The sequence below is a fragment of the Loxodonta africana genome, chromosome 14 (assembly GCF_030014295.1).
Source record: "Loxodonta africana isolate mLoxAfr1 chromosome 14, mLoxAfr1.hap2, whole genome shotgun sequence".
NCBI lineage: Eukaryota > Metazoa > Chordata > Mammalia > Proboscidea > Elephantidae > Loxodonta > Loxodonta africana.
This window is the reverse complement of record NC_087355.1, coordinates 86,979,155-87,002,193: the sequence shown is the minus strand read 5'-3', so window position 1 is coordinate 87,002,193 and position 23,039 is coordinate 86,979,155. Positions and strand designations below refer to the sequence as shown.

General features: G+C 45.6%; 1 protein-coding gene across 1 annotated transcript in view; it reads left to right on the top strand.

The window, feature by feature from the left end:
* COL22A1 (collagen type XXII alpha 1 chain) overlaps positions 1 to 23,039 on the top strand; it is a 301,234-nt gene that overhangs the window by 165,311 nt on the left and 112,884 nt on the right. Inside the window, exons 24-30 of the mRNA XM_064268112.1 lie at positions 26 to 79; positions 990 to 1,043; positions 3,680 to 3,733; positions 4,937 to 4,990; positions 8,842 to 8,886; positions 9,523 to 9,585; positions 10,063 to 10,116. Of these exons, the coding sequence (XP_064124182.1) occupies positions 26 to 79; positions 990 to 1,043; positions 3,680 to 3,733; positions 4,937 to 4,990; positions 8,842 to 8,886; positions 9,523 to 9,585; positions 10,063 to 10,116 (378 nt within the window). The remainder of the gene's footprint in view (positions 1 to 25; positions 80 to 989; positions 1,044 to 3,679; positions 3,734 to 4,936; positions 4,991 to 8,841; positions 8,887 to 9,522; positions 9,586 to 10,062; positions 10,117 to 23,039) is intronic.

Here is a 23,039-nt window from a genome sequence, read left to right as displayed (position 1 = left end):
CCCACTCCAAACCCTTTCTCTGCAGGGTCCTCCAGGACCGCCTGGTGTCCCAGGACCCCCAGGGCCCGGAGGCCCCCCGGTAAGACGAGTTGATTTTCTCTCATGAGGGCACGGAGGTGGTGGTTTCATGGCCTGAGGGAGCCAGGGACAACTCCGTGTACTGCCACCTGTTTTTTCTTTGTCCGAGATCTGTGCTAAGGCATGCATAAGGAGGATCGCCCCTGCAGACACCCCAAGCCCTCAGGGCTCCAGACCTTTGAGCCCCTTAGATCAGACGCATTGTTGAACTGGTGTGGCACCCAGGCTGGCTGTGTCTGAGACGTGCTGGGGGCTGGCCTGGGGCTGCCCATTGGGGTGGCTCTTAGTAGTTTGGGATTTGGCTTGGAGGCAAAACAGAGGACCAGGGTGTTGTCAACATGTCCTCCTTCCACTCTCAGGATGCAGGGGCAGTGGGGCGAGGCCAGAGATCATGCTTACCCAGTAGGCGGGGCCAGAGACCACACCTGTCCAGTAAGTGGGTCCAGAGACCAAGCCTGCCCAGTGGATGGAGCTTGAGAGCAAACCTGCATAGTGGCTGGGGCCAGAAACCATACCTGCCCAGTTGGTGGGGCCAGAGACCAAGCCCACTCAGTGGATGGAGCTAGAGACCAAACCTGCACAGTGACTGGGGCCAGAAACCATGCCTGCCCAGTGGGATGGGTCCTGGGACACACTTGCCCAGTGGGCGGGGAAGACCCAGCAGAGGGCAGAGTGAGCTGATCCTACCAGGTAGGAATTAATGCAGATGATGCAGGGCTGAAGAACAGACCAGCGTTAGAGGGGCAACAGCTCCACCTCTCAGTGGCTGCAGAGGATGGCTAAATGTCCCAAGGTCTACACCTGGGTGCCCTTGTCACAACCTGCACCCATCTGGGAAAGGGGCTGTGAGGGCAGATCTTACTCTGCATGAGATCACGCTAAGCTTCCCTTGCGGTTGGTTTCCTTTTCAGGGCTTACCTGGTGAGATCGGCTTCCCAGGAAAACCTGGGCATCCAGGGCAAGTGGTGAGTGTCCTGGAGCCTCTTCTATGTGACCCCTTCCCTCTGACCCTGTACCTGTGTCAGGAGTGGCCAAGCCCTCCAGCTGGCCACCAGACCTGTGTCAGGAGTGGCCGGGCCCTCCAGCTGGCCACCAGACCTGTGTCTGGAGTGGCCGGGCCCTCCGGCTGGCCACCAGGGCCTCCACAAATCCTGGCCCAGATGTAGAAGGGGCACTGTCCCCAGGCCTCTGCCCTGCTCTCACTACCCAAAGTCCTTCGCTTTTCATTTCCCATTTCCCATTTTCTGTTGTCTTTCCCTCTCCCATTTTCTTTTTTTTTTTTTTTAATTGTGGTGCAAATATCAACAACAAAACATTGGCCAACTCTAGTTTCTACACGCACAACTCAGTAACACTGATTCCACTCTTCAGGTCACACAGCCCCTCCCTGTCTTTCCCTCGCTATTCCACTCCGTTAGTGTAAACTCGGAGCCTCCTAAGCAGAAACGCTCCCACCACCGCCACCCCCAGCCGGCACCCGTGGTAACCACTAATAATCTTTGGTTTCTGTGTACATTTGCTTATCTCACATAAGAGAGGTCATACGGTATTTGTCCTTTTGTGACTGACTCATTTCATTCAGCATATTTTCAAGATTCATCCATGTTGCACAGCATACGTCAGGACTTCATTTCTCTTTACAGCTGAGTAATAGTCCGTTGTACCTAGTACTGAGGTCCTTCGCTTTCTGAAGGGACACACAGGGTGACAAATGGGATGGACGTGGAGATGTGGGAAATGGCCCGGGATGTGGCAAGCCCTACCTGTTACTGCCGTGATGGCCTTTCCTCGCGTCCATACTCAGAAGACCCTGGGGGTCCAGGGAGCTTTCTTTTTTTCTTTTTTTTAAACCTCCTGAGGGTGGAGCTCAGCCCCCCAGTTAAGGTCAGATGCATGCCTTTGCTGCTTTGCTTCAGGGCAGAGGAACAGGTGTGAACTATGCACATTCTGGTACCAAGTGACCAAGTAACTGATCAACCTCAAGGTCGACCCCCAAGGGAAGTCCCATACCACCAGCCCTTGGTTGTGCAGGCCACCACTAGGGGGTGCCTGAGCCACCCCCAGCTCCGATAGAGGATTCTGGCAGTGGAAGCAGAGTAAGGCAAGTGAAAGCAGGTTGTGCAGCACACAGCAGTTCTCCCCCTTGTAAGAGGACCACGTGTGGTGGTGGCAGGGAGAGGAACTTGGGACAGGGATCAGCGATTGCTGGATTTCCAGAGTTCTGAGCTCTGTTTAGCTCTGGGAAACCATGCCAAAGGGCTAAAAAGACAAACAAAAAAAACCCATTGCAGTCCAGTTGATTCTGACTCATAGCGACCCTATAGGACAGAGTAGAATTGCCCCATAGAGTTTCCAAGGAGCAGCTGGTAGATTCAGACTGCCAACCTTTTGCTTAACAGCTGAGCCCTTAAACACTGTGCCACAGCTGAGCCCTTAAACACTGCACCACCAGGGCAGCTGATATAAATTCAGTGTTGAGATGTACACTGTCAGGTGAGCTGCTACAAGCCTGGAGCTCCTGGTCAGTTGCACAGTCAAGCAAATGCGTATAGTGGAGGAGCCCTGGGGATGGAGCCAGGGCCCTGGTTTAAGCCTTGAGGGTCTGCATTCCTGGCACTGTGGCCTTGAGTAAGTCACTTAGTTCTCAGAGCCATTGCCTCATCCCTACAGAACAGCTGTACTAGCTCCTGTCCTTGTCACCTCACAAGGGTGGGGATGGAGGAAGCCCCCTGCATTGGGAAATACGATACGGACCACCTTATTGTTGACGTTGGGGTCCCTGGGTGGCATACATACCATACCCAGTGCCATCGAGTCGATTCCGACTCATAGAGACCCTATAGGACAGAGTAGAACTGCCCCATAGGGTTTCCAAGGAGCGCCTGGCGGATTTGAACTGCTGACCCTTTGGTTAGCAGCCATAGCACCTAACCACTATGCCACCAGGGTTTCCCCCTGGGTGGCACGGATAGTTAAATGCCTGACTACTGGCTGAAGGGTTGGCAGTTCAAACCCATCCAGAGGTGCCTTAGAAGACAGGCCTGGGGACCTGCTTCAGAAAGGTCACAGCTTTGAAAACCCTAGTGGGCTCTGCACACCTGGGGATGTCATGAGTCGGAATTGACAACAACATTGTTGTCTGTAGAAATTAAAGACAGAATAGAATAATGTCAAAACATGCCAATTGCATTTTTCAAGGAAAATGAGGAGGTAGCAGTGAGAAAAGAAATAAAAAACGACAAAGAGGTTAAGGAGGGAGAGAGCGAGAGTGACGTTGATTGTGTTCTCTGGGGGTCTCTCCAAAGCTGGGGTAGAAATTGAGCCATTAGAAGCAGATTCAGCAGACGGCACCCCCCTCTCACCCACCACACGTGTCCAGGCCCCTGGAAACAGGACGCTGACCGGGGGGCATTATTTCTGTGTAAGGAAGTCATGGTCTACAGAGCCCACAGCCCGTCTGGAGAGACCGTATCCAACAAAGGCGAGGAGGTCTGTGACTCTCAGTCCCAGCTGCACAAGCAACTCCTGGCTTGAGACAGTTTAATGCAATGCTTCCTTCAGTGCGCCTTCTGTTTTTGTTTGTTTTTTCCCATTGGCACAGGGGCCACCTGGAAAGGATGGGCTGAACGGAGTGCGAGGCCTGCCAGGACCTAAGGTGGGTAGGCTCAGGGTCGACCTGTATTTGGAACAGATGCAAAAGAGATTCTTGATTGCTGGTGAATTTTGAAATACATTTTAAATTTTATTTTAATATGACTCCCTGGGCCCTGGATCAGGACTTGGTTGAAAACATTTGGATTTACAAGGTCAGACATGGGAGAGCCTTTATCTCCATTTAGAAAACTGGGTAGAATTTAGAAGACTTGGGCTTTAAAATGCATCCGTTAGAGAACATGCATTTATTTTATTAGCAAGAAAACTTTCAAATACTCTTACTAACTTGATAAGAGACTTCCAATTAAAAAACAAAAATTCTGGTGGGGTTCCTTACAGTAGAGACACTAAGGTAAAAAAAAAAAAAACTAAGGTAAAAGAGGTTAAATACCATAAAGTTGGGAAGCAAATTCAACCTCTGACCTGCACGGTTTATAACTTCAAATGAACAATTATAAATCTCTATGACAAATATTTTGACAGATGAAGCGTGTTCTTTCATGGTAAACATATGTAGCCTCAAGTATGCATGTCAAAGTCCTTCAAAGGCAACTCTTAAAGGCAGCTTGTGATTATTATGGGAAAACTCGACATCCTTTTCAATGAGCAGACTTAGAAGCTCAACTTTCTTGATGACAAAATGCAGAATACATGTGAATTTACAGACATTTTGTGCAAATATTCTCCACCCTTCTTTCTTATCTCTCAAGGATAATGGCTGATCAAGTATTTTGTTTTCTCAAGACACTTAATGCAACGTCTCCTTTATTCCAAACCTCTCATTAAGAGAATAGCACCATTTATACTCATTTATGCTTTTATTTAAAAAAAAAAACAAAGACAAAGTTGTCTAATACGGGATTTAAGTGGTGGTATGTGTTGGTTTGATGAATGAGTTTGACTGCTAACCAGAAGGTTGGAGGTTCGAGTCCTCCCAGAAGTGCCTTGGGAGAAAGGTCTGGCGATCTACTTCCAAAAAATCCCAGCCACAGAAAACTCGACGGAGCCCAGCTCTGCTTGACACACGTGGGATTGCCGTGAGTCAGAGCTGACTGATGGCAACTGGTTTTATGAGCTGGTTAAGCAATCGCATGGAACTAAAGGAGTTCAAATCCACCTATGGGCAAGTAGTTACCTTCCTTTTGTAACTAGTGCTAAGTATGGTTAAACCCAGCCTATTAACTTTACCTTGTGCTCCTTACAGGGTGAACTAGGAGAAAGAGGAGAAGATGGTCTACCTGGAAAACCTGGCCTCCGGGTATGGGCTTCGCTCCCTTCCGCACTACATTGGTTGACCCAGACGGTGTGTTCGGAGGTTGTGTGTGTGTACCTCAGCTCACTGCGTCTGTATCAGGCAGGACTGGCAGGAAACAAATGGGACCATAAAAAGGGTGTGAGCAGGGTTCCAGGAATCCACCGGGCATGGGGATGCCTGACAAGGATGGCAACAACAGAGCCAGGACCACCCCCAGGGGAGAAGAGCAAGGGGAGGGAGTAGGTTCCTAGAAGCCAGTAGACCTGTAGCTGGAGGTGAGGGCCCCCCAACAACAGCTGTGGCCTTGGGGAGAAGATAGCCACTGTCTACTCTTGGCCAGGGTGGCAGGGGACAACGGGGACAGATCCACTGCTGTCTTCCTGAGCATCGATCCTCTCCAATGCTCCCCAGTGCTGAGCCCTGCAGGAGGCTAGAAGGCAAGGAAGCCCAGCTGACGCCATCTGTGTGGATCAGCCTTCTTGGGCACAGAGAGGGTGGAAGAGTGTGACAAGCAGGTCTGAAGGGGAAGGCAGAGACTACTTAGTGGGGGTTTGGACAGGACACTCCTGTGAGTGTAGAGACACCCATGGGCTATGTTTTGATAATTGTCACCCTGTGCTCAAGCTCCGGTCCAGGAATGGCTGCCCCATGGCAAGGCCTTCCTGGTGGACTGTGCTGTCTTATGTTGCCTTGAGGCCTTTAGCTCAGTTTCTCAACTTGGCTCTGGGTTCAGAATGCAGTGAGCACAGAAGAGAGAGGACTGCGCCGAGTGTGTGAGTGTGTGTGTGTGTGTGTGTGTGTGTGTGTGTGCGCCTATGGAGACTGTGGCCACAAGGAACATGGCATGGCAGGTACCACACCTCCCCTCCTCTGCCCACAGTGGAGCTCCCCACTCTACTTGGTTATGGGCATCTGAGGGAAACCTTATGGGTCAACTCTACTGTACCTTATGGGGTGGCTATGAGTTGGAATTGACTCAACAGCAATGGGTTTTTATTGGAGGGCAATGACCAGGTCTTAGCCATCTGAGCATCTTCTACTACAGCCCAGAGTCAGGTACTTAGTAGGTACTTAGTAAGGCTTACTGGATGGGAATGAATTAATGAACTCAGCAAGATCATAGGAGTGACCTGGACTCAACCAAGTTAGGGGATACAGACCCCTCTGGAACGGTACCCCTGAGAAATCACTTTGCTGACCAGTGAAAGTGCGGATGGGAAAATCCTTGAGCCCTTATGTTTCCTGGTGCTTCACTTTTTCACAAAGCGATCATTCTTTGGAAGACCAGGTGAGGAAAGGGGCAGAAAAAGCAGAGATTAAGTGTCACCCGAGCTGTCTGTCTCAGAGATAACTCCAGTGGTCTTACCTGTGAAATAAAGCATTCCCAAGCATTTTGTCTTGGACTGTGAAAAAGAGTCACTGTGGAACTTCCCATTTCCTGGATTTCAGATTCTAAAACTAGGCCCTCACCCTCTCCATCAATGCAGCACTAAGTCCAGTTGTCTCTTACAAATAGAGAAAGTTCTTCATATGTTTACGTGTTTTTAAAAATATTTATAATGACCCCGAATCACTGAAATGTAGTAATACAAAAAAAAAAAAAAAAAATGTAGTAATACATAATTTGCTGAGTTTTATCTATGTGTATCCTGAGGTGGTGGTTGTATGTGGGTGAATCCAGTGGTCTTAAAAGCAACCAGCCAAACTCTTAGTATTTGATTGGTTGGTTGAAGTTCTGTCAGTGTCTGGAAAGGTCTTAGCACATTTGCATGCGTTTGCTGTTCTTTTCCAGGCTTGACTCCACGGGTTTCATGGAGTCAACCATACTTTATAGTTGTGTTCTCTCAAATTCAAGAATTCGCAAATGCTGCTGGGATTATACTGCACAGATTTCAAGATTCTATTCAGTAACTTTCAGAAATAATCTATTTCCACTGGGTTTCCTGTACACCGTTCTGCAGATGAAGGTGACTGATCGTGAGAAGTACTGGGACGAAATTAGAAGCTCTAGGAGGTTTCCCTAGTGTTTCTATATATGTGTTTAAAATTTCCGATAATCACCAATGGCTGAAGTAATCAGCCAGAGAAGTCTATAGCTGCATCTCACAGTAACATGCTTTTGTATGATTTTAGTGCTGATGTTTAAAACATCTCTCTGAAAAGTTCAAAAATATCAATTTCTGCAGTTACAATGTTCTTCTATAATATATTCCATGGCCCCAGAGAAGACCTGGCTTGGAGCCATGTTACTTTAGTTTATCAAAGCACCAAGTGAAGATAAGCATTGTTTTCCAAGAGGACATGGATCAGCCACAGATGGCAGATTTACGAGCATCCACTTAGGGGACAGAGCTGGCTGCAGAATGACTGGATGCCTCAGAATTCACGGAAGACCTGAGTTCTCCCCTCACAGTGTGTTTAACTTCACTGCACAGATCCCAGGGTGTGCGTCAGGCGGCCTTGACACACTCACTCTAAGTGAGCTCAGTACCTTCTCCTTTCTCAGCATGGAAGAGGCAATTCCTGCTGCAAATTTGTTGCCATCTGAGAAGATTCTAAGTGACAATTTGAGTGACAAGTATTCGCAGGATTCCGGTTGGGGCAATTTTGACTAATTGTGCTTGTAAACATTGGTAATTGATGGGAGCAGTGGAGCGCGTCTAGAATTTCAATACATCCTGACTCCAGACGCCAGTTCCCGCTGTGACGCCAGGGCTGCAGGGTAACATGGGAGCTTACGCTAAACAGCACCTTTGGAGACGTCCTTTGCCTTCTTCTCTGAGAGGTGGTGATGGTACTGGCCTTCACTGCCCTTTGAGTGCGGCATAGCTGTGGGGAAAACCCTACGTGCATGGGTACCACCTGCTCCTTGTTTCCTTCCTTCCATCCTTCCTTCCTTCACTCATTCATTCGTTCCTTCATTCACTCATAAGTCCATCCACTCATCAGAAAACCACATTTCCTCATGGAAATCTACACCACAGTTTTCACTAAATGGCATCATGGATGTTAGAAATAAACTGTCGTTAAAGAAGTCAGTGATTTCCAGGGCACACAGTTGATTAGAAATTGTAGCCCCTCCCCACCACCATCACACACCTCTTTGTATCAGATTTATAAGGGCCTGGTAAGCACAAGTGCTTAATGGGATGAGGGGATGAGCCTCTTTGGTCCTGTGTCCCCGTACTTCAACCTGAGCACAAATGCTAGTCCGGGAACCTAATGGCTGAGCACAAAACTTCATCCAAGCTATGAGGGCCGGTGCATGCATGTTTGGGGGCTTACTTTCCACTGTAAGTGTGGATGTTTAACAGACTTTCAGCCAAGGCTTGCCTTTATCGTAACAAGCCACCTGGGAAAGGGGAAATAAGGCCCTTACTGGCCTCCAATCACAGCAGGCTGCCTGTGCTTACCAAAAAAGTTTGACCAACAACCTCGGAAGAACCAGCCAGCTTGGACAAGTTCGGTAGCAACCTCCCCTTTCATCATTAGAACCAGCATGGGGTCTGTCGTCCCCAGAAGTATAGCAAGGATGGGAGCTGGGCTGGGTCTAGGCGTCGTAGATTCAGGCTTCTTATTGTTTTGAATTATAAACATTTTGATTTGGGAAAAATGAATTCTACCTGAGTTAAATGCAGTCGTGGTCATTCCAGAAGCAGTTTCCTTTGGCGGAATCAAAAGACAATATGAGGGAGCGTGCAACCCCTTCTGCAGAAATTCGAAGCACCTTGGTTTTCACAGCCTGTGACCTGTGCCTGTGACCATGCCGTGAATACGTGGGTAGGCTGGGGAACAACAGCCATCCCTGCAGATATGAGTGAGAAATAATGGCGTGTCCGTTATTCTATTTCCAGGGTGAAGTTGGGGAACAGGGCCTGGCAGGCCGACCTGGAGAGAAGGTCTGTTTGTTCATACTTCATTCAGTCATTCAGTTTGTTCATTCATGATTATAAACTAGGCCTTACATCAGTTGTCTTCTGGGAGAACTCACCATATTCATTCCCTGCATTCATTTACTCAGTCAATGATCAGCAGTGTCTACTGTATATCAGCTGCTGTGTTGGGCACTAGGGGTTTAACCATGAACCAAGGTGAACTGGTCATTGAACAGCAATTGAACAGGTGCAGTGAGTGGTAGTATGCGAGTGGGGGCGGGGGAGTAGGAGAGGGCTCCTCACTCAGATTTGGGGAATGTCAGGAAAAGTGGTAAGAAGGTGACATCGTGACTGAGACAAGTAGGAGTTAGACATCAAGAGGTGGAAACAAAGGTTCCCAGAGAAGGAAAGAGCTGAGGTGGGAAAGGTGGCACACCTTTGAGCACATTCTTGAGAGTTCATCTTTTCAATTGCTTTGAGGTCACGCCCCAATGAGCGCATTCTCTAGAATTCACGTTTCTCCATTGCTTTGCTTTCCACATAGCTTCTGCTAAGCCACATTCCAGGGAAACTGGGAAAAGCACCTGCTCCAGGTCTGGCCCATAGGAGACCATCCATAATCATTCTTAATGAACGGAAGCTGCCATTTTGTTTTCACAGGGAGAGGCAGGTCTCCCAGGTGCTCCAGGATTCCCGGGCATGAGGGGAGAGAAAGGAGACCAGGTAAGTGGTACAGCTTCTTCCCACCAAAACCACCCCACCTGTGCCCATGGGAAATAGCCCCCTCTGGAGTTTTAGTCCCACAGGGAGGCAGTGGCTTTAGCTGGGGTGAAGAGGTATTATCCCAGTGTCCATGGAGCAGAAACAGAAGGAGCAGCAGATGTCTTAGCCCATCAGCTGAAACAAAGGCTTTGAGCGTCCTTTGAAAGGGTAGAGTATCTTCTGATGGAATTGATGGGAACATGAGTGTGGGGGGCATCACCTGCCAGGTCTTCTGGTGCAGAGAACTGGGTGCTTCACCCTTAACTATCAGGACAACCCCTTGTGTTAGGCTTTACTGTGACCATTTTATAAGGCAAGGGCAGTTCAGAGGGGGGAAGACGTGCATTTCACCCAAGGTCATATTGCTGTTACCTGGAACAGGCAGGAATTAAACTCAGTTTGAGTTCTAACATGTTCTAACTTTATCTTTTGCTACAGGGAGAAAAAGGTGAACTGGGACTTCCAGGACCGAAAGGTAGCCAAGGTGAAAAGGTAGGAGCTACTCGCTCTCATCCCAATCATCAATTCTCATTAATTACTTTTTCCCAAAGTAAGAGTTTTTCTGCAGAATGTTTATTTGTATCTTATTCATTCAGACTGAATGACTCGAAGCACCTTTTTGAGGATACAGTGAATTTGACATAAACCTCAAATTTTCCTACTCTCCGTTGTTGTAAACCTAAGAAGATAATGGTGCCACAGATCACACATCCATCCAGCCATCCTCTGTCCCCATATTTGTTAATTTACTCAGAATTTATTGAGCACCTGTCATTTTCCAGGTTAGGCTTGTTTATGGCCAGTATCTCTCTGAATACTAGTGTAACGTCATAAGGTAGATATTATTGATTTATGTGTAACAATGAGCAGTTGAGGTCCAAAGAACATAAAGAACTTGCTGAGAGTCAAATCCCCAGTGCTCTGACTCCCGTGTCCTTTCTCCTACATTGTAAATTAAAACAAACAAACAAAAAAAGATTGACATTGAGTCAGCTCCAACTCCTGGTGACCTCACGTGCGTCAGAGTGGAACTGTACTCCATAGGGCTTTTCATGGCTGATTTTTCAGGACCAGATCATCAGGCCCATTGAGGGTCCTGTGGGTGGATGCGAATTGCCATCCATTCAGTTGGCAGCCAAGCGTGTTAACAGTTTGCACCACCCAGAGACTCCATGTTATAAATGAAACACGCGTGTTACTGCTTGTGAGGTTGACCTTGGAGCCAGGTTGATGGTCGGAGCAGGCTCTGTCTAAATGGAGGGAACATCTTTGCATTCTTAGAGTCTGACGGTGTTCCTGCTGTGTCATTGCTGTGCCAGAAGGAGTTGTTGGGAAGGAGTCAGCCATGGGGTAGCTTTAGGCTGTACCAACATGTCAGAGTCCAAGCAGGGATTTGCTTGGTGAGAATTGCTAAACGAGGAAACAGCCGATAAGTACCTGAGTGAGATGTTGTTGAAACCATGTGTGCATAAGCAGTTTCTCTGGTCTTTTCGTCCTGGAACGCATAAGTCTAAGTGAGTTTTTGTTAAAACAATTTAAGCTTAAATAGCTTGAGTGCAAGCCTTGGTTTCTGTGTAATTTGTCTGTTTTTCAAGTTGTGGTTTCTTTAGCTTTCCATTTCTTTCTCTTGTAATCCTCGTAACGATGAACCATGAAGTAGTGTCTGTCTTAAGCCCCTCTTTACGGATGAAGGCAGGAACCCCGGCACAGAGAGGTACAGCACCTCACCCAAACCTACAGCACTAAAATGCATCAATGGGCAGTGTGGATCTGACAGTCTGCTCCAGAGTTTGCGCTTTTAACCTTGATTCCTTCCTCCCTTCCAGTGGGATTCCAACTCCAACCCCTTCAGCCCAGTAAAGACACACCCATTCACCCTGACACTCATTGTTTAACAAAGAGGAAAAGAACACCCTCTCTCTGTTATGCTGTTGGCTGCTGCCAAGTTATCCCTTGACTCAAGGCAACCCCATGCACAACGGGACAAAATGCCGCCTCGTCCTGCACTATCCCCATGATGCAGATTGGACTGTTGTGATTCATAGAATTTTCACTGGTGGATTTTGGAAGTAGATAGCCAGGCCTTTCTCCCTAGTCCATCTTAATCTGGAGTTTCCTCTGAAGCCTGTTCAGTATAGTATGAACGCACAAGCCTCCACCAACAGGTGGGTGGTGGTTCTGTATAAAGTGCATTGGCAAGGAATCGAACCCGGGACTCCTGCATGGAAGGTGAGGACTCTATCGATGAACCACCAGTACCCCACTTTCTGTTAGGCCATTGCAAATATAAAATGACAGTGAACAAGATCTGGCTTAGCCTCCCGGAACTTCAGAGTCTAAAGGGAGTGACACATATGCAAAAAGTCATGAGCAGGACAGGGTCTAAGTGCTTGTTCACGCTGCTTCACGGTCAGCCTCTGGCCAAATACACCTCTAGTCCCACAGCAACTTTGTAAAGACACATACCCCCAAACCCCTCTATGTGATGGTGCTGGCCTGTAGATGAATGGAAAGAGCACTGTTCTTGGAGTCAAAATAGGGGCCTGCACTGTAGCCTTGGTTCTGCCTGCTTGCTCTGTGGTTCTGAGCATCTTAAGGGACCTCCAAGTGCCTTTTGTGTGCTAATCTGAAAACGGATTTGCTAGTACCTCCCCCCCCAGTGGCCTAGTGGTTAAATGCTGTGGCTGTTAACCCAAAGGTCCGCGGTTTGAGTCCGCCAGGTACTTCTTAGAAACTCTATGGGGCAGTTCTACTCTGTCCTATAGGGTCACCATGAGTCAGAATCAACTCAACAGCAAGGGGCTTGGTTTTTTTTTTTTGTTTTAGTACCTCGCCTGAGGGTTCTTGTAAATGTCTATGACATCCTGTCTGCAGAATGGTTGATTGTGAACTCACTACCTGCCAGAGCTGTTCTTAGCACTGTACCAATAGTGACTTAGTCCTTACAACAACCCTGTGAGGGAGTCACTATTATCAATGGCATCCCCAATTCCTGGATGAGGACACTGAGGCACAGGAGGTTAAGTTGCTGGCCCAGGGTTGCAGGGTTAGTGTACAGAAGACTCAAGATGTGAACCCTGACTGTCCAGGTTCAGAGTCCTGGCTCTTGAAAGTGTAATGCCCCGCTCAGGGGTGCCCGGCGGATGGTGACACACACACCCAGAGGGTCCTGGCATTGCGCTCTGCCCTGCACAATTGTCTGTATAGGCCGCCTGATTCTCCCAAGTTGGCCGACTTTGTAGGTATTTTCTTTCCCCCAATTTCCCTTGTGCCCTTGTCTTTTCTCGGCCAGGCCAGCAGCGTGTCCCTCCCACCCCTCTTCCCTCTGACCGAGACCCAGGGCTTCTCTCTACACCGACCTGCCATCTATAAATAGAGAGCCTGGTATGGGAAGGAAGGGCTTGGCGTGGGTAAGCCACTCGGGTTGCTGCTCTCGCAGACTTTTCGAAAATGCAATCTTCAGTTGAGAAACTCATTTCCAGAATATGAAGTCTCAGTGGGACCATAAAGCCCCTTTTATTACTTTGGTAGAATTGCCAGGGCCACAGCATAGTCACATTCGGGCTTCCAAAGCATCTGCTCTGCCTTTCCTTTCCTCCAGAGAAATATGCAATAATGGACAGTTTTAGTAAAAATGAAATTTAAAAAATTCACAATAACATTGAAACGACATTGCCCCCTGCTGGCTACGCCTTGCTCATCCCTCCGTCTGCTCTCCCATTCGTTCCTCCCTCACAACCACCCACAACGCTCGTTGTAGCCCCACCCAAAAGTGAAACCAGACCTGTTCCCGTGGAGTCAATGCCGACTCAGGTAACCCCGTGTGTGCAGAGTAGAACTTCCCCGGAGGCTTTCTTGGCTGTAATTGTTGAGGAAGCAGAGTGCCAGGCCTTTCTTCTGCAGTGCGTTGGGTGGGTTTAAACCACCACCCTTTAGGCCAGTAGCCAATCACAAACTGCTCATGCTGCCCAGGGACCTGCAGCTTCTTGGAATAAGCATGATAGTGCTCCTTTCCCATCAGGGGCTACGGAGAGGTTAAACCACTCGTGAGGGAGCTGGGGTTTGACCCCAGGCCTGTCACATTAACTCCCAAACTCATAGCTTCTCCTTCAACCGAGCGTCTTTGCCAGAGTCAGGGGAGTCACTTGGAGTCTACACCATCCCACCCAAAGTACCTCCTCTTGACTCAGCCTCTGAGGACAGGAGACCCTTCTAGAAGGCAGCTCTCAGGTCCTCGAGGTGGGAGACACATCTCTCCATGGGCCCTCTTCTTGGTTATATCCATGCATATCTTTGATGAGGGAACACTCAGCTCCGAGCATCGGGACTTGATTGAGATGAGGTTGGATCTGGGGCATGAGTTAAACAAAGTCAGCAAAAGAAGGGGTAAAACTAGATAATGCAATAACACTGAGAAGGTGATATTTCTTCCCAGTGCTTGTGGAACTTCTGTCAGGCCTACAAAGCAGAGAACATGGGATTGTGAGTTCAAAACCAGGCTCAGCCGTTTGCTGGTGGTGTGACTTTGGGCAGGTTAGTGGATGTTGTTATGCTTCAGTTTCCTCATCTCTGAAATGGGGGTACTGAAGCGTCTGCCTTTTCTACAAAGACTTAATTTCTACAAAGATTAAATGAGTTAATACAGGTGAAAAGATTGAACCAAAAAAAAAAAAAAACCATTGCTGTCAAGTCAATTCCAACTCGTAGTGACCCTACAGGACAGAGTAGAACTGCCCCATAGGTTTTCCAAGTTGCAGCTGGCAGATTTGAACTGCTGACCTTTTAGTTAGCAGCCAAGCTCTTAACCACTACCCCACCAGGGCTCCACCTGAACCAGTGCCTGGAATAAATCCTGTACAGTAATAGAAATAGTAACACGGTGAAACCTGGGAGAGCTAGAACTCAACGGGACCACCTTGTTTTTCCAAGTCTCACCTCTTTGACAGGGTGCAGTCTTACCACTTTCCTATCGCTGTCTATTAGTGGAAAACACTTGAGTTTTCCTTCTCCGACAGGTTTCTGCCTTACACAGTTTCTGGCTTTTGCAGGTTTTACCGTAATAACAAATAATGTGACTTTTTTTTTTTTATTAACTTTTATTGAGCTTCAAGTGAACGTTTACAAATCAAGTCCGACTGTCGCGTATAAGTTTATATACACCTTACTCTCTACTCCCACTTGCTCTCCCCCTAATGAGTCAGCCCTTCCAGTCTCTCCTTTCGTGACAATTTCGCCAGCTTCCAACTCTCTCCATCCTCCCATCCCCCCTCCAGACAGGAGATGCCAACACAGTCTCAAGTGTCCACCTGATATAATTAGCTCACTCTTCATCAGCATCTCTCTCCTACACACTGTCCAGTCCCTTTCATGTCTGATGAGTTGTCTTCGGGAATGGTTCCTGTCCTGTGCCAACAGAAGGTTTGGGGACCATGACCGCCAGGATTCCTCTAGTCTCAGTCAGACCATTAAGTACGGTCTTTTTATGAGAATTTGGGGTCTGCATCCCACTGATCTCCTGCTCCCTCAGGGGTTCTCTGTTGTGCTCCCTGTCAGGGCAGTCATCGATTGTGGCCGGGCACCAACTAGTTCTTCTGGTCTCAGGATGATGTAGGTCTCTGGTTCATGTGGCCCTTTCTGTCTCTTGGGCTCATAGTTATCGTGTGACCTTGGTGTTTTTCATTCTCCTTTGCTCCAGGTGGGTTGAGACCAATTGATGCATCTTAGTTGGCCTCTCGTTAGCATTTAAGACCCCAGACGCCACATTTCAAAGTGGGATACAGAATGTTTTCATAATAGAGTTATTTTGCCAATTGACTTAGAAGTCCCCTTAAACCATGGTCCCCAAACCCCGGCCATTGCTCCGCTGACCTTTGAAGCACTCAGTTTATCCCGGAAACTTCTTTGCTTTTGGTCCAGTCCAATTGAGCTGACCTTCCATGTATTGAGTATTGTCCTTCCCTTCACCTAAAGCAGTTCTTAGCTACTAATTAATCAGTAAAAAACCCTCTCCCACCCTCCCTCCCTACCCCCCTCGTAACCACAAAAGTATGTGTTCTTCTCAGTTTATACTATTTCTCAAGATCTTATAATAGTGGTCTTATACAATATTTGTCCTTTCGCCTCTGACTAATTTCGCTCAGCGTAATGCCTTCCAGGTTCCTCCATGTTATGAAATGTTTCAGAGATTCGTCACTGTTCTTTATCGATGCGTAGTATTCCATTGTGTGAATATACCACAATTTATTTAACCATTCATCCGTTGATGGACACCTTGGTTGCTTCCAGCTTTTTGCTATTGTAAACAGAGCTGCAATAAACATGGGTGTGCATATATCTGTTTGTGTGAGGGCTCTTATTTCTCTAGGGTATATTCCGAGGAGTGGGATTTCTGGGTTGTATAGTAGTTCTATTTCTAACTGTTTAAGATAATGCCAGATAGATTTCCAAAGTGGTTGTACCATTTTACATTCCCACCAGCAGTGTATAAGAGTTCCAATCTCTCCGCAGCCTCTCCAACATTTATTATTTTGTGTTTTTTGGGTTAATGCCAGCCTTGTTGGAGTGAGATGGAATCTCATGGTAGTTTTAATTTGCATTTCTCTAATGGCTAATGATCGAGAGCATTTTCTCATGTATCTGTTAGCTGCCTGAATATCTTCTTTAGTGAAGTGTGTGTTCATATCCTTTGCCCACTTCTTGATTGGGTTGTTTGTCTTTTTGTGGTTGAGTTTTGACAGACTCATATAGATTTTAGAGATCAGGCGCTGGTCGGAGATGTCATAGCTGAAAATTCTTTCCCAATCTGTAGGTGGTCTTTTTACTCTTTTGGTGAAGTCTTTAGATGAGCATAGGTGTTTGATTTTTAGGAGCTCCCAGTTATCTGGTTTCTCTTCGTCATTTTTGGTAATGTTTTGTATTCTGTTTATGCCTTGTATTAGGGCTCCTAAGGTTGTCCCTATTTTTTCTTCTATGATCTTTATCGTTTTAGTCTTTATGTTTAGGTCTTTGATCCACTTGGAATTAGTTTTTGTGCATCGTGTGAGGTATGGGTCCTGTTTCATTTTTTTGCAAATGGATATCCAGTTATGCCAGCACCATTTGTTAAAAAGACTATCTTTTCCCCAATTAACTGACACTGGTCCTTTGTCAAATATCAGCTGCTCATACATGGATGGATTTATATCTGGGTTCTCAATTCTGTTCCATTGGTCTATGTGTCTGTTGTTGTACCAGTACCAGGCTGTTTGGACTACTGTGGCTGTATAATAGGTTCTGAAATCAGGTAGAGTGAGACCTCCCACTTTCTTCTTCTTTTTCAGTAATGCTTTACTTATCTGAGGCTTCTTTCCCTTCCATATGAAGTTGGTGATTTGTTTCTCTATCACCTTAAAAAATGACATTGGAATTTGGATTGGAAGTACATTGTATGTATAGATGGCTTTTAGTAGAATAGACATTTTTACTATGTTAAGTCTTCCTATCCATGAGCAAGGTATGTTTTTCCACTTAAGTATGTCCTTTTTAATTTCTTGCTGTCGAGCTTTGTAGTTTTCTTTGTATAGGTCTTTTACATCCTTAGTAAGATTTATTCCTAAGTATTTTATCTTCTTGGTGGCTACTGTGAATGGTATTGATTTGGTTATTTCCTCTCCCATGTTCTTTTTGTTGGTGTAGAGGAATCCAAGTGATTTTTGTATGTTTATCTTATAACCTGAGACTCTGCCAAACTCTTCTATTAGTTTCAGTAGTTTTCTGGAGGATTCCTTGGGGTTTTCTGCATATAAGATCATGTCATCTGCAAATAGAGATAATTTTACTTCCTCTTTGCCAATCTGGATGCCCTTTATTTCTTTGTCTAGCCTAATTGCTCTGGCTAGGACTTCTAGCACAATGTTGAATAAGAGCGGTGATGAAGGGCATCCTTGTCCGGTTCCCGTTCTCAAGGGAAATCCTTTCAGGCTCTCTCCATTTAGAGTGATGTTGGCTGTTGGTTTTGCATAGATGCCCTTTATTATGTTGAGGAATTTTCCTTCAATTCGTATTTTGGTGAGAGTTTTTATCATAAATGGGTGTTGGACTTTGTCAAATGCCTTTTCTGTATCAATTGATAAGATCATGTGGTTTTTGTCTTTTGTTTTATTTATATGGTGGATTACATTAATGGTTTTTCTAATATTAAACCAGCCTTGCATACCTGGTATAAATCCCACTTGGTCATGGTGAATTATTTTTTTGATATGTTGTTGAATTCTATTGGCTAGAATTTTGTTGAGGATTTTTGCATCTATGTTCATGAGGGATATAGGTCTGTAATTTTCTTTTTTTGTAATGTCTTTACCTGGTTTTGGTATCAGGGAGATGGTGGCTTCATAGAATGAGTTGGGTAGTATTCCGTCATTTTCTATGCTTTGAAATACCTTTAGTAGTAGTGGTGTTATCTCTTCGCTGAAAGTTTGGTAGAACTCTGCAGTATAGCCATCTGGGCCAGGGCTTTTTTTTGTTGGGAGTTTTTTGATTACCGTTTCAATCTCTTTTTTTGTTATGGGTCTATTTAGTTGTTCTACTTCTGAATGTGTTAGTTTAGGTAGTAGTGTTTTTCCGGGAATTCATCCATTTCTTCTAGGTTTGCAAATTTGTTAGAGTATAATTTTTCGTAATAATCTGATATGATTCTTTTAATTTCAGTTGGGTCTGTTGTGATGTGGCCCTTCTCCTTTCTTATTCGGGCTATTTGTTTCCTTTCCTGTATTTCTTTAGTCAGTCTAGCCAATGGTTTATCGATTTTGTTAATTTTTTCAAAGAACCAGCTTTTGGCTTTGTTAATTCTTTCAATTGTTTTTCTGTTCTCTAATGCATTTAGTTCAGCTCTAATTTTTATTATTTGTTTTCTTCTGGTGCCTGATGGATTCTTTTGTTGCTCACTTTCTATTTGTTCAAGTTGTAGGGACAGTTCTCTGATTTTGGCTCTTTCTTCTTTTTGTATGTGTGCATTTATCGATATAAATTGGCCTCTGAGCACTGCTTTTGCTGTGTCCCAGAGGTTTTGATAGGAAGTATTTTCATTGTCGTTGCATTCTATGAGTTTCCTTATTCCCTCCTTAATGTCTTCTATAACGCAGTCTTTTTTCAGGAGGGTATTGTTCAGTTTCCAAGTATTTGATTTCTTTTCCCTAGTTTTTCTGTTATTGATTTCTACTTTTATTGCCTTGTGGTCTGAGAAGGTGCTTTGTAATATTTCGATGTTTTGGATTCTGTAAAGGTTTGTTTTATGACCTAATATGTGGTCTATTCTAGAGAATGTTGCATGTGCGCTAGAAAAAAAAGTATACTTTGCAGCAGTTGGGTGGAGAGTTCTGTATAAGTCAATGAGGTCAAGTTGGTTGATTGTTGTAATTAGGTCTTCTGTGTCTCTATTGAGCTTCTTACTGGATGTCCTGTCCTTCTCCGAAAGTGGTGTGTTGAAGGCTCCTACTATAATTGTGGAGGTGTCTATCTCACTTTTCAGTTCCGTTAAAATTTGATTTATGTATCTTGCAGCCCTGTCATTGGGTGCATAAATATTTAATATGGTTATATCTTCCTGATCAATTGTCCCTTTTATCATTATGTAGTGTCCTTCTTTATTTGTGGTGGATTTAAGTTTAAAGTCATTTTGTCAGAAATTAATATTGCTACTCCTCTTCTTTTTTGCTTATTGTTTGCTTGATATATTTTCTTCCATCCTTTGAGTTTTAGTTTGTTTGTGTCTCTAAGTCTAAGGTGTGTCTCTTGTAGGCAGCATATAGACGGATCGTGTGTCTTTATCCAGTCCGAAACTCTCTGTCTCTTTATTGGTGCATTTAGTCCATTTACATTCAGCATCATTATAGATAAGTGTTTAGTGTTGTCATTTTTATGCCTTTTTATGTGTGTTGTTGACAATTACATTTTTCCACTTACTTTTTTGTGCTGAGACGTTTTTCTTTGTAAATTGTGAGATCCTCATTTTCATAGTATTTGACTTTATGTTTGTTGAGTCGTTACGTTTTTCTTGGCTTTTATTTTGAGTTATGGAGTTGTTATACCTCTTTGTGGTTACCTTAATATTTACCCCTATTTTTGTAAGTAAAAACGTAACTTGTATTGTCCTATATCACCTTGTATCCCTCTCTATATGGCAGTTCTATGCCACCTGTATTTAGTCCCTGTTTTTGATTATTGTGATCTTTTACATATTGACTTCAATGATTCCCTGTTTTGAGCCTTTTTTTTTTTAGTTAATCTTAATTTGTTTTTGTGATTTCCCTATTTGAGTTGATATCAGGATGTTCTGTTCTGTGACCTTGTGTTGTGCTGGTGTCTGGTATCTGATATTATTGGTTTTCTGACCAAACAATTTCCTTTAGTATTTCTTGTAGCTTTGGTTTGGTTTTTGCAAATTCTCTAAGCTTCTGTTTATCTGTAAATACCTTAATTTCGCCTTCATATTTCAGAGAGAGTTTTGCTGGATATATGATCCTTGGCTGGCAGTTTTTCTCCTTCAGTGCTCTGTATATGTCATCCCACTGCCTTCTTGCCTGCGTGGTTTCTGCTGAGTAGTCTGAACTTATTCTTATTGATTCTCCCTTGAAGGAGACCTTTCTTTTCTCCCTGGCTGCTTTTAAAATTTTCTCTTTATCTTTGGTTTTGGCAAGTTTGATGATAATATGTCTTGGTGTTTTTCTTTTTGGATCGATCTTAAATGGGGTTCGATGAGCATCTTGGATAGATATCCTTTCATCTTTCATGATGTCAGGGAAGTTTTCTGTCAGCAGATTTTCAACTATTTTCTCTGTGTTTTCTGTCCTCCCGCCCTGTTCTGGGACTCCAATCACACGCAAGTTATCCTTCTTGATAGAGTCCCACATGATTCTTAGGGTTTCTTCATTTTTTTAAATTATTTTAACTGATTTTTTTTCATCTATGTTGGTGTTAATTCCCTGGTCCTCCAGATTTCCCACTCTGCATTCTAATTGCTCGAGTCTGCTCCTCTGACTTCCTATTGCGTTGTCTAATTCTGTAATTTTATTGTTAATCTTTTGGATTTCTACATGCTGTCTCTCTATGGATTCTTGCAACTTATTAATTTTTCCACTATGTTCTTGAATAATCTTTTTGAGTCCTTCAACTGTTTTATCAGTGTGTTCCTTGGCTTTTTCTGCAGTTTGCCTTATTTCATTTCTGAAGTCATCCCTGATGTCTTGAAGCATTCTGTAAATTAGTTTTTTATATTCTGTATCTGATAGTTCCAGGATTGCTGTCATGGTTTGCTTCTTTATGTGGTTTGATATAGACAGCTGTCTCCGAGCCATCACTAAGATATAAAAAAAAAAAAAGTAGTGATTTATTCTATCTTTGCTCACTGAGTCTTATCTTGTTTTGTTTCTGTTCAATATATGTGGATGGGCTACTAGATTGTGCTGTCTTGTTTGTTGTAGCCCTTGACTTACTTATGACCTATTACAAGCTGGTTTGGGCTGTTGCCAGATATGTATGCCTGAGTCTATTCATCATTCTTGAGTAGAATCTGATTTTGGGTCATCAGATGTGTGCTGCACCCTAACACCTATCCACCTCGAGAAGTAGTGGTGATAGTTGTGTGCACCAGATTCTATTAGCAGCTGGGGTTCACACTCCAGGGGGGGCAGAATGCTGACAGGCTTCCCCCAAGTGTCAGTGAGGTAGAGGTAGGTGTGTCTCTGTTCCTATAGCACCTTGGTGGGAGGGCTCTGCAGCTGTACCTTAGGCCCCCAATGCAAGTACCTCTACTGATTGGTAGGTGTCACCCTCCTTAGACCCCTAAGGCAAGAGGCTAGGTGGTCTGGGGGGAGCTTCAGCCCTCAGTTCCCTGTTGTGGGTCAGTTAGGGCTCTGTTGAATAAGCAGAGATATCAGACCTGGGGAACTTGTTTTTCCAGTAAATCCGCTAAAAAAAATGCAGTCAGATCCCTATCAGAACTGCCTTTGCATTATAACAGCCACCTTGTTCCCTGTAAGGATGAAAGCCCGAGATTTGGATCATATGTGCTTGGCTGTAGCTGTTTCTGTGTTTTTAGTCCAATTAGGGAAGGATTTTTGGTCCCTGGGTTTTTTGTGGTTGCTTCTCTCAGGCCGGAAGAATGGGTTAGGAAAAGACCAAAAAAAAAAAAAAAAAAAAGAGGGAAAAGCAAAGCCGCAGAGCCGGAGCCGTTCTCCCTCTGGCTCAGGAAATTCCAATGTTAATGAAGCCACCTGGGAAGGGGAGGGGAGGGTTCAGAAAAACAGCAGAGAGTAGCACCCCGGAATATAGCCAAAGTTGCTTATCTTGCTTGGGATGACTGTTTTATCTGAGATTCCCGAGGGGCGTGTCTCCTATGTGTGCTGGCTGTGTGGAGATTGTCCCCGAGGGTCTGGCCCGCTGAAGCCGCAGTCAGATCCTCCGCTGCCAGTCCAAAGCCCACCGTCAAGGTTCCCCTGCTGGGACGCTGCACTCCCGGCTCCAAAATCAGTCGCTGCCTCCCGGGGACTTCTTGTCCCGCCAGCCGCATCGCCACGCCACCTCCCCAGACCGGCTGGGCCCCCTCCCAGGGTTATTTCAGGGGAGTAGAGCTGCACCCCGTGTTTGTGCCGTGACTGGATGCCGCGTTCAGCTCCTGTGTGCCCAGTCCAAAGCCCAGCGCCAAGGTTCCCCGGCTGGGACGCTGCACTCCCAGCTCCAAAACCAGTCACTGCCTCCCGGGGACTTCTTCTCCCACCAGCCGTGTTGCCACGCCGCCCGCCCGGACCAGCTGGGCCCCCTCCCGGGGTCAGTTCAGGGGGCTAGGGCTTTGCCCCGTGTTTGCAGTGTCACAGATGCCACGTTCAGCTCCCATGTGCCCAGTCCTAAGCCCGGCACCAAGGTTACCTGACTGGGACCCTGGCTCCAGGCTCTGAAAACAGTCACTGCTTCCCCGTAGTTGTTCGTTCTCCGTTTCTGTCACTCAGGTCAACTCTTTAAATCTGTGTTTGTTGTTCAGGGTTTGTAGATTGTCATGTATGTGATTGATTCACTTGTTTTTCCGAGTCTTTGTTGCAAGAGGGATCTGAGGTAGCGTCTACCTAGTCAGCCATCTTGGCCCCCTCCCATAATGTGACTTTTTAACTATCGTGTTTTATTGCTGTTTAGTTACAGCAGCCTTGTCCCTCTCTAGACCAACTGTATTCATCCATCCATCTGCCCATTTAATAATCACACACAGAAATCCTGTTATAGACCTGACCGTGGGTCGGTGACCAGGAACAGACCTGGGCACAGAGATCCAGACCCTGGTTCCCTGGTGTCACCTGTGAAGGGACAGCTTTGGTGACCAGCTGGCTTGCTGTGGCTCCTCTTGCCTAGAACAGCTCAATGACCTCTGTTCCTCATGGCAAATGTAATAA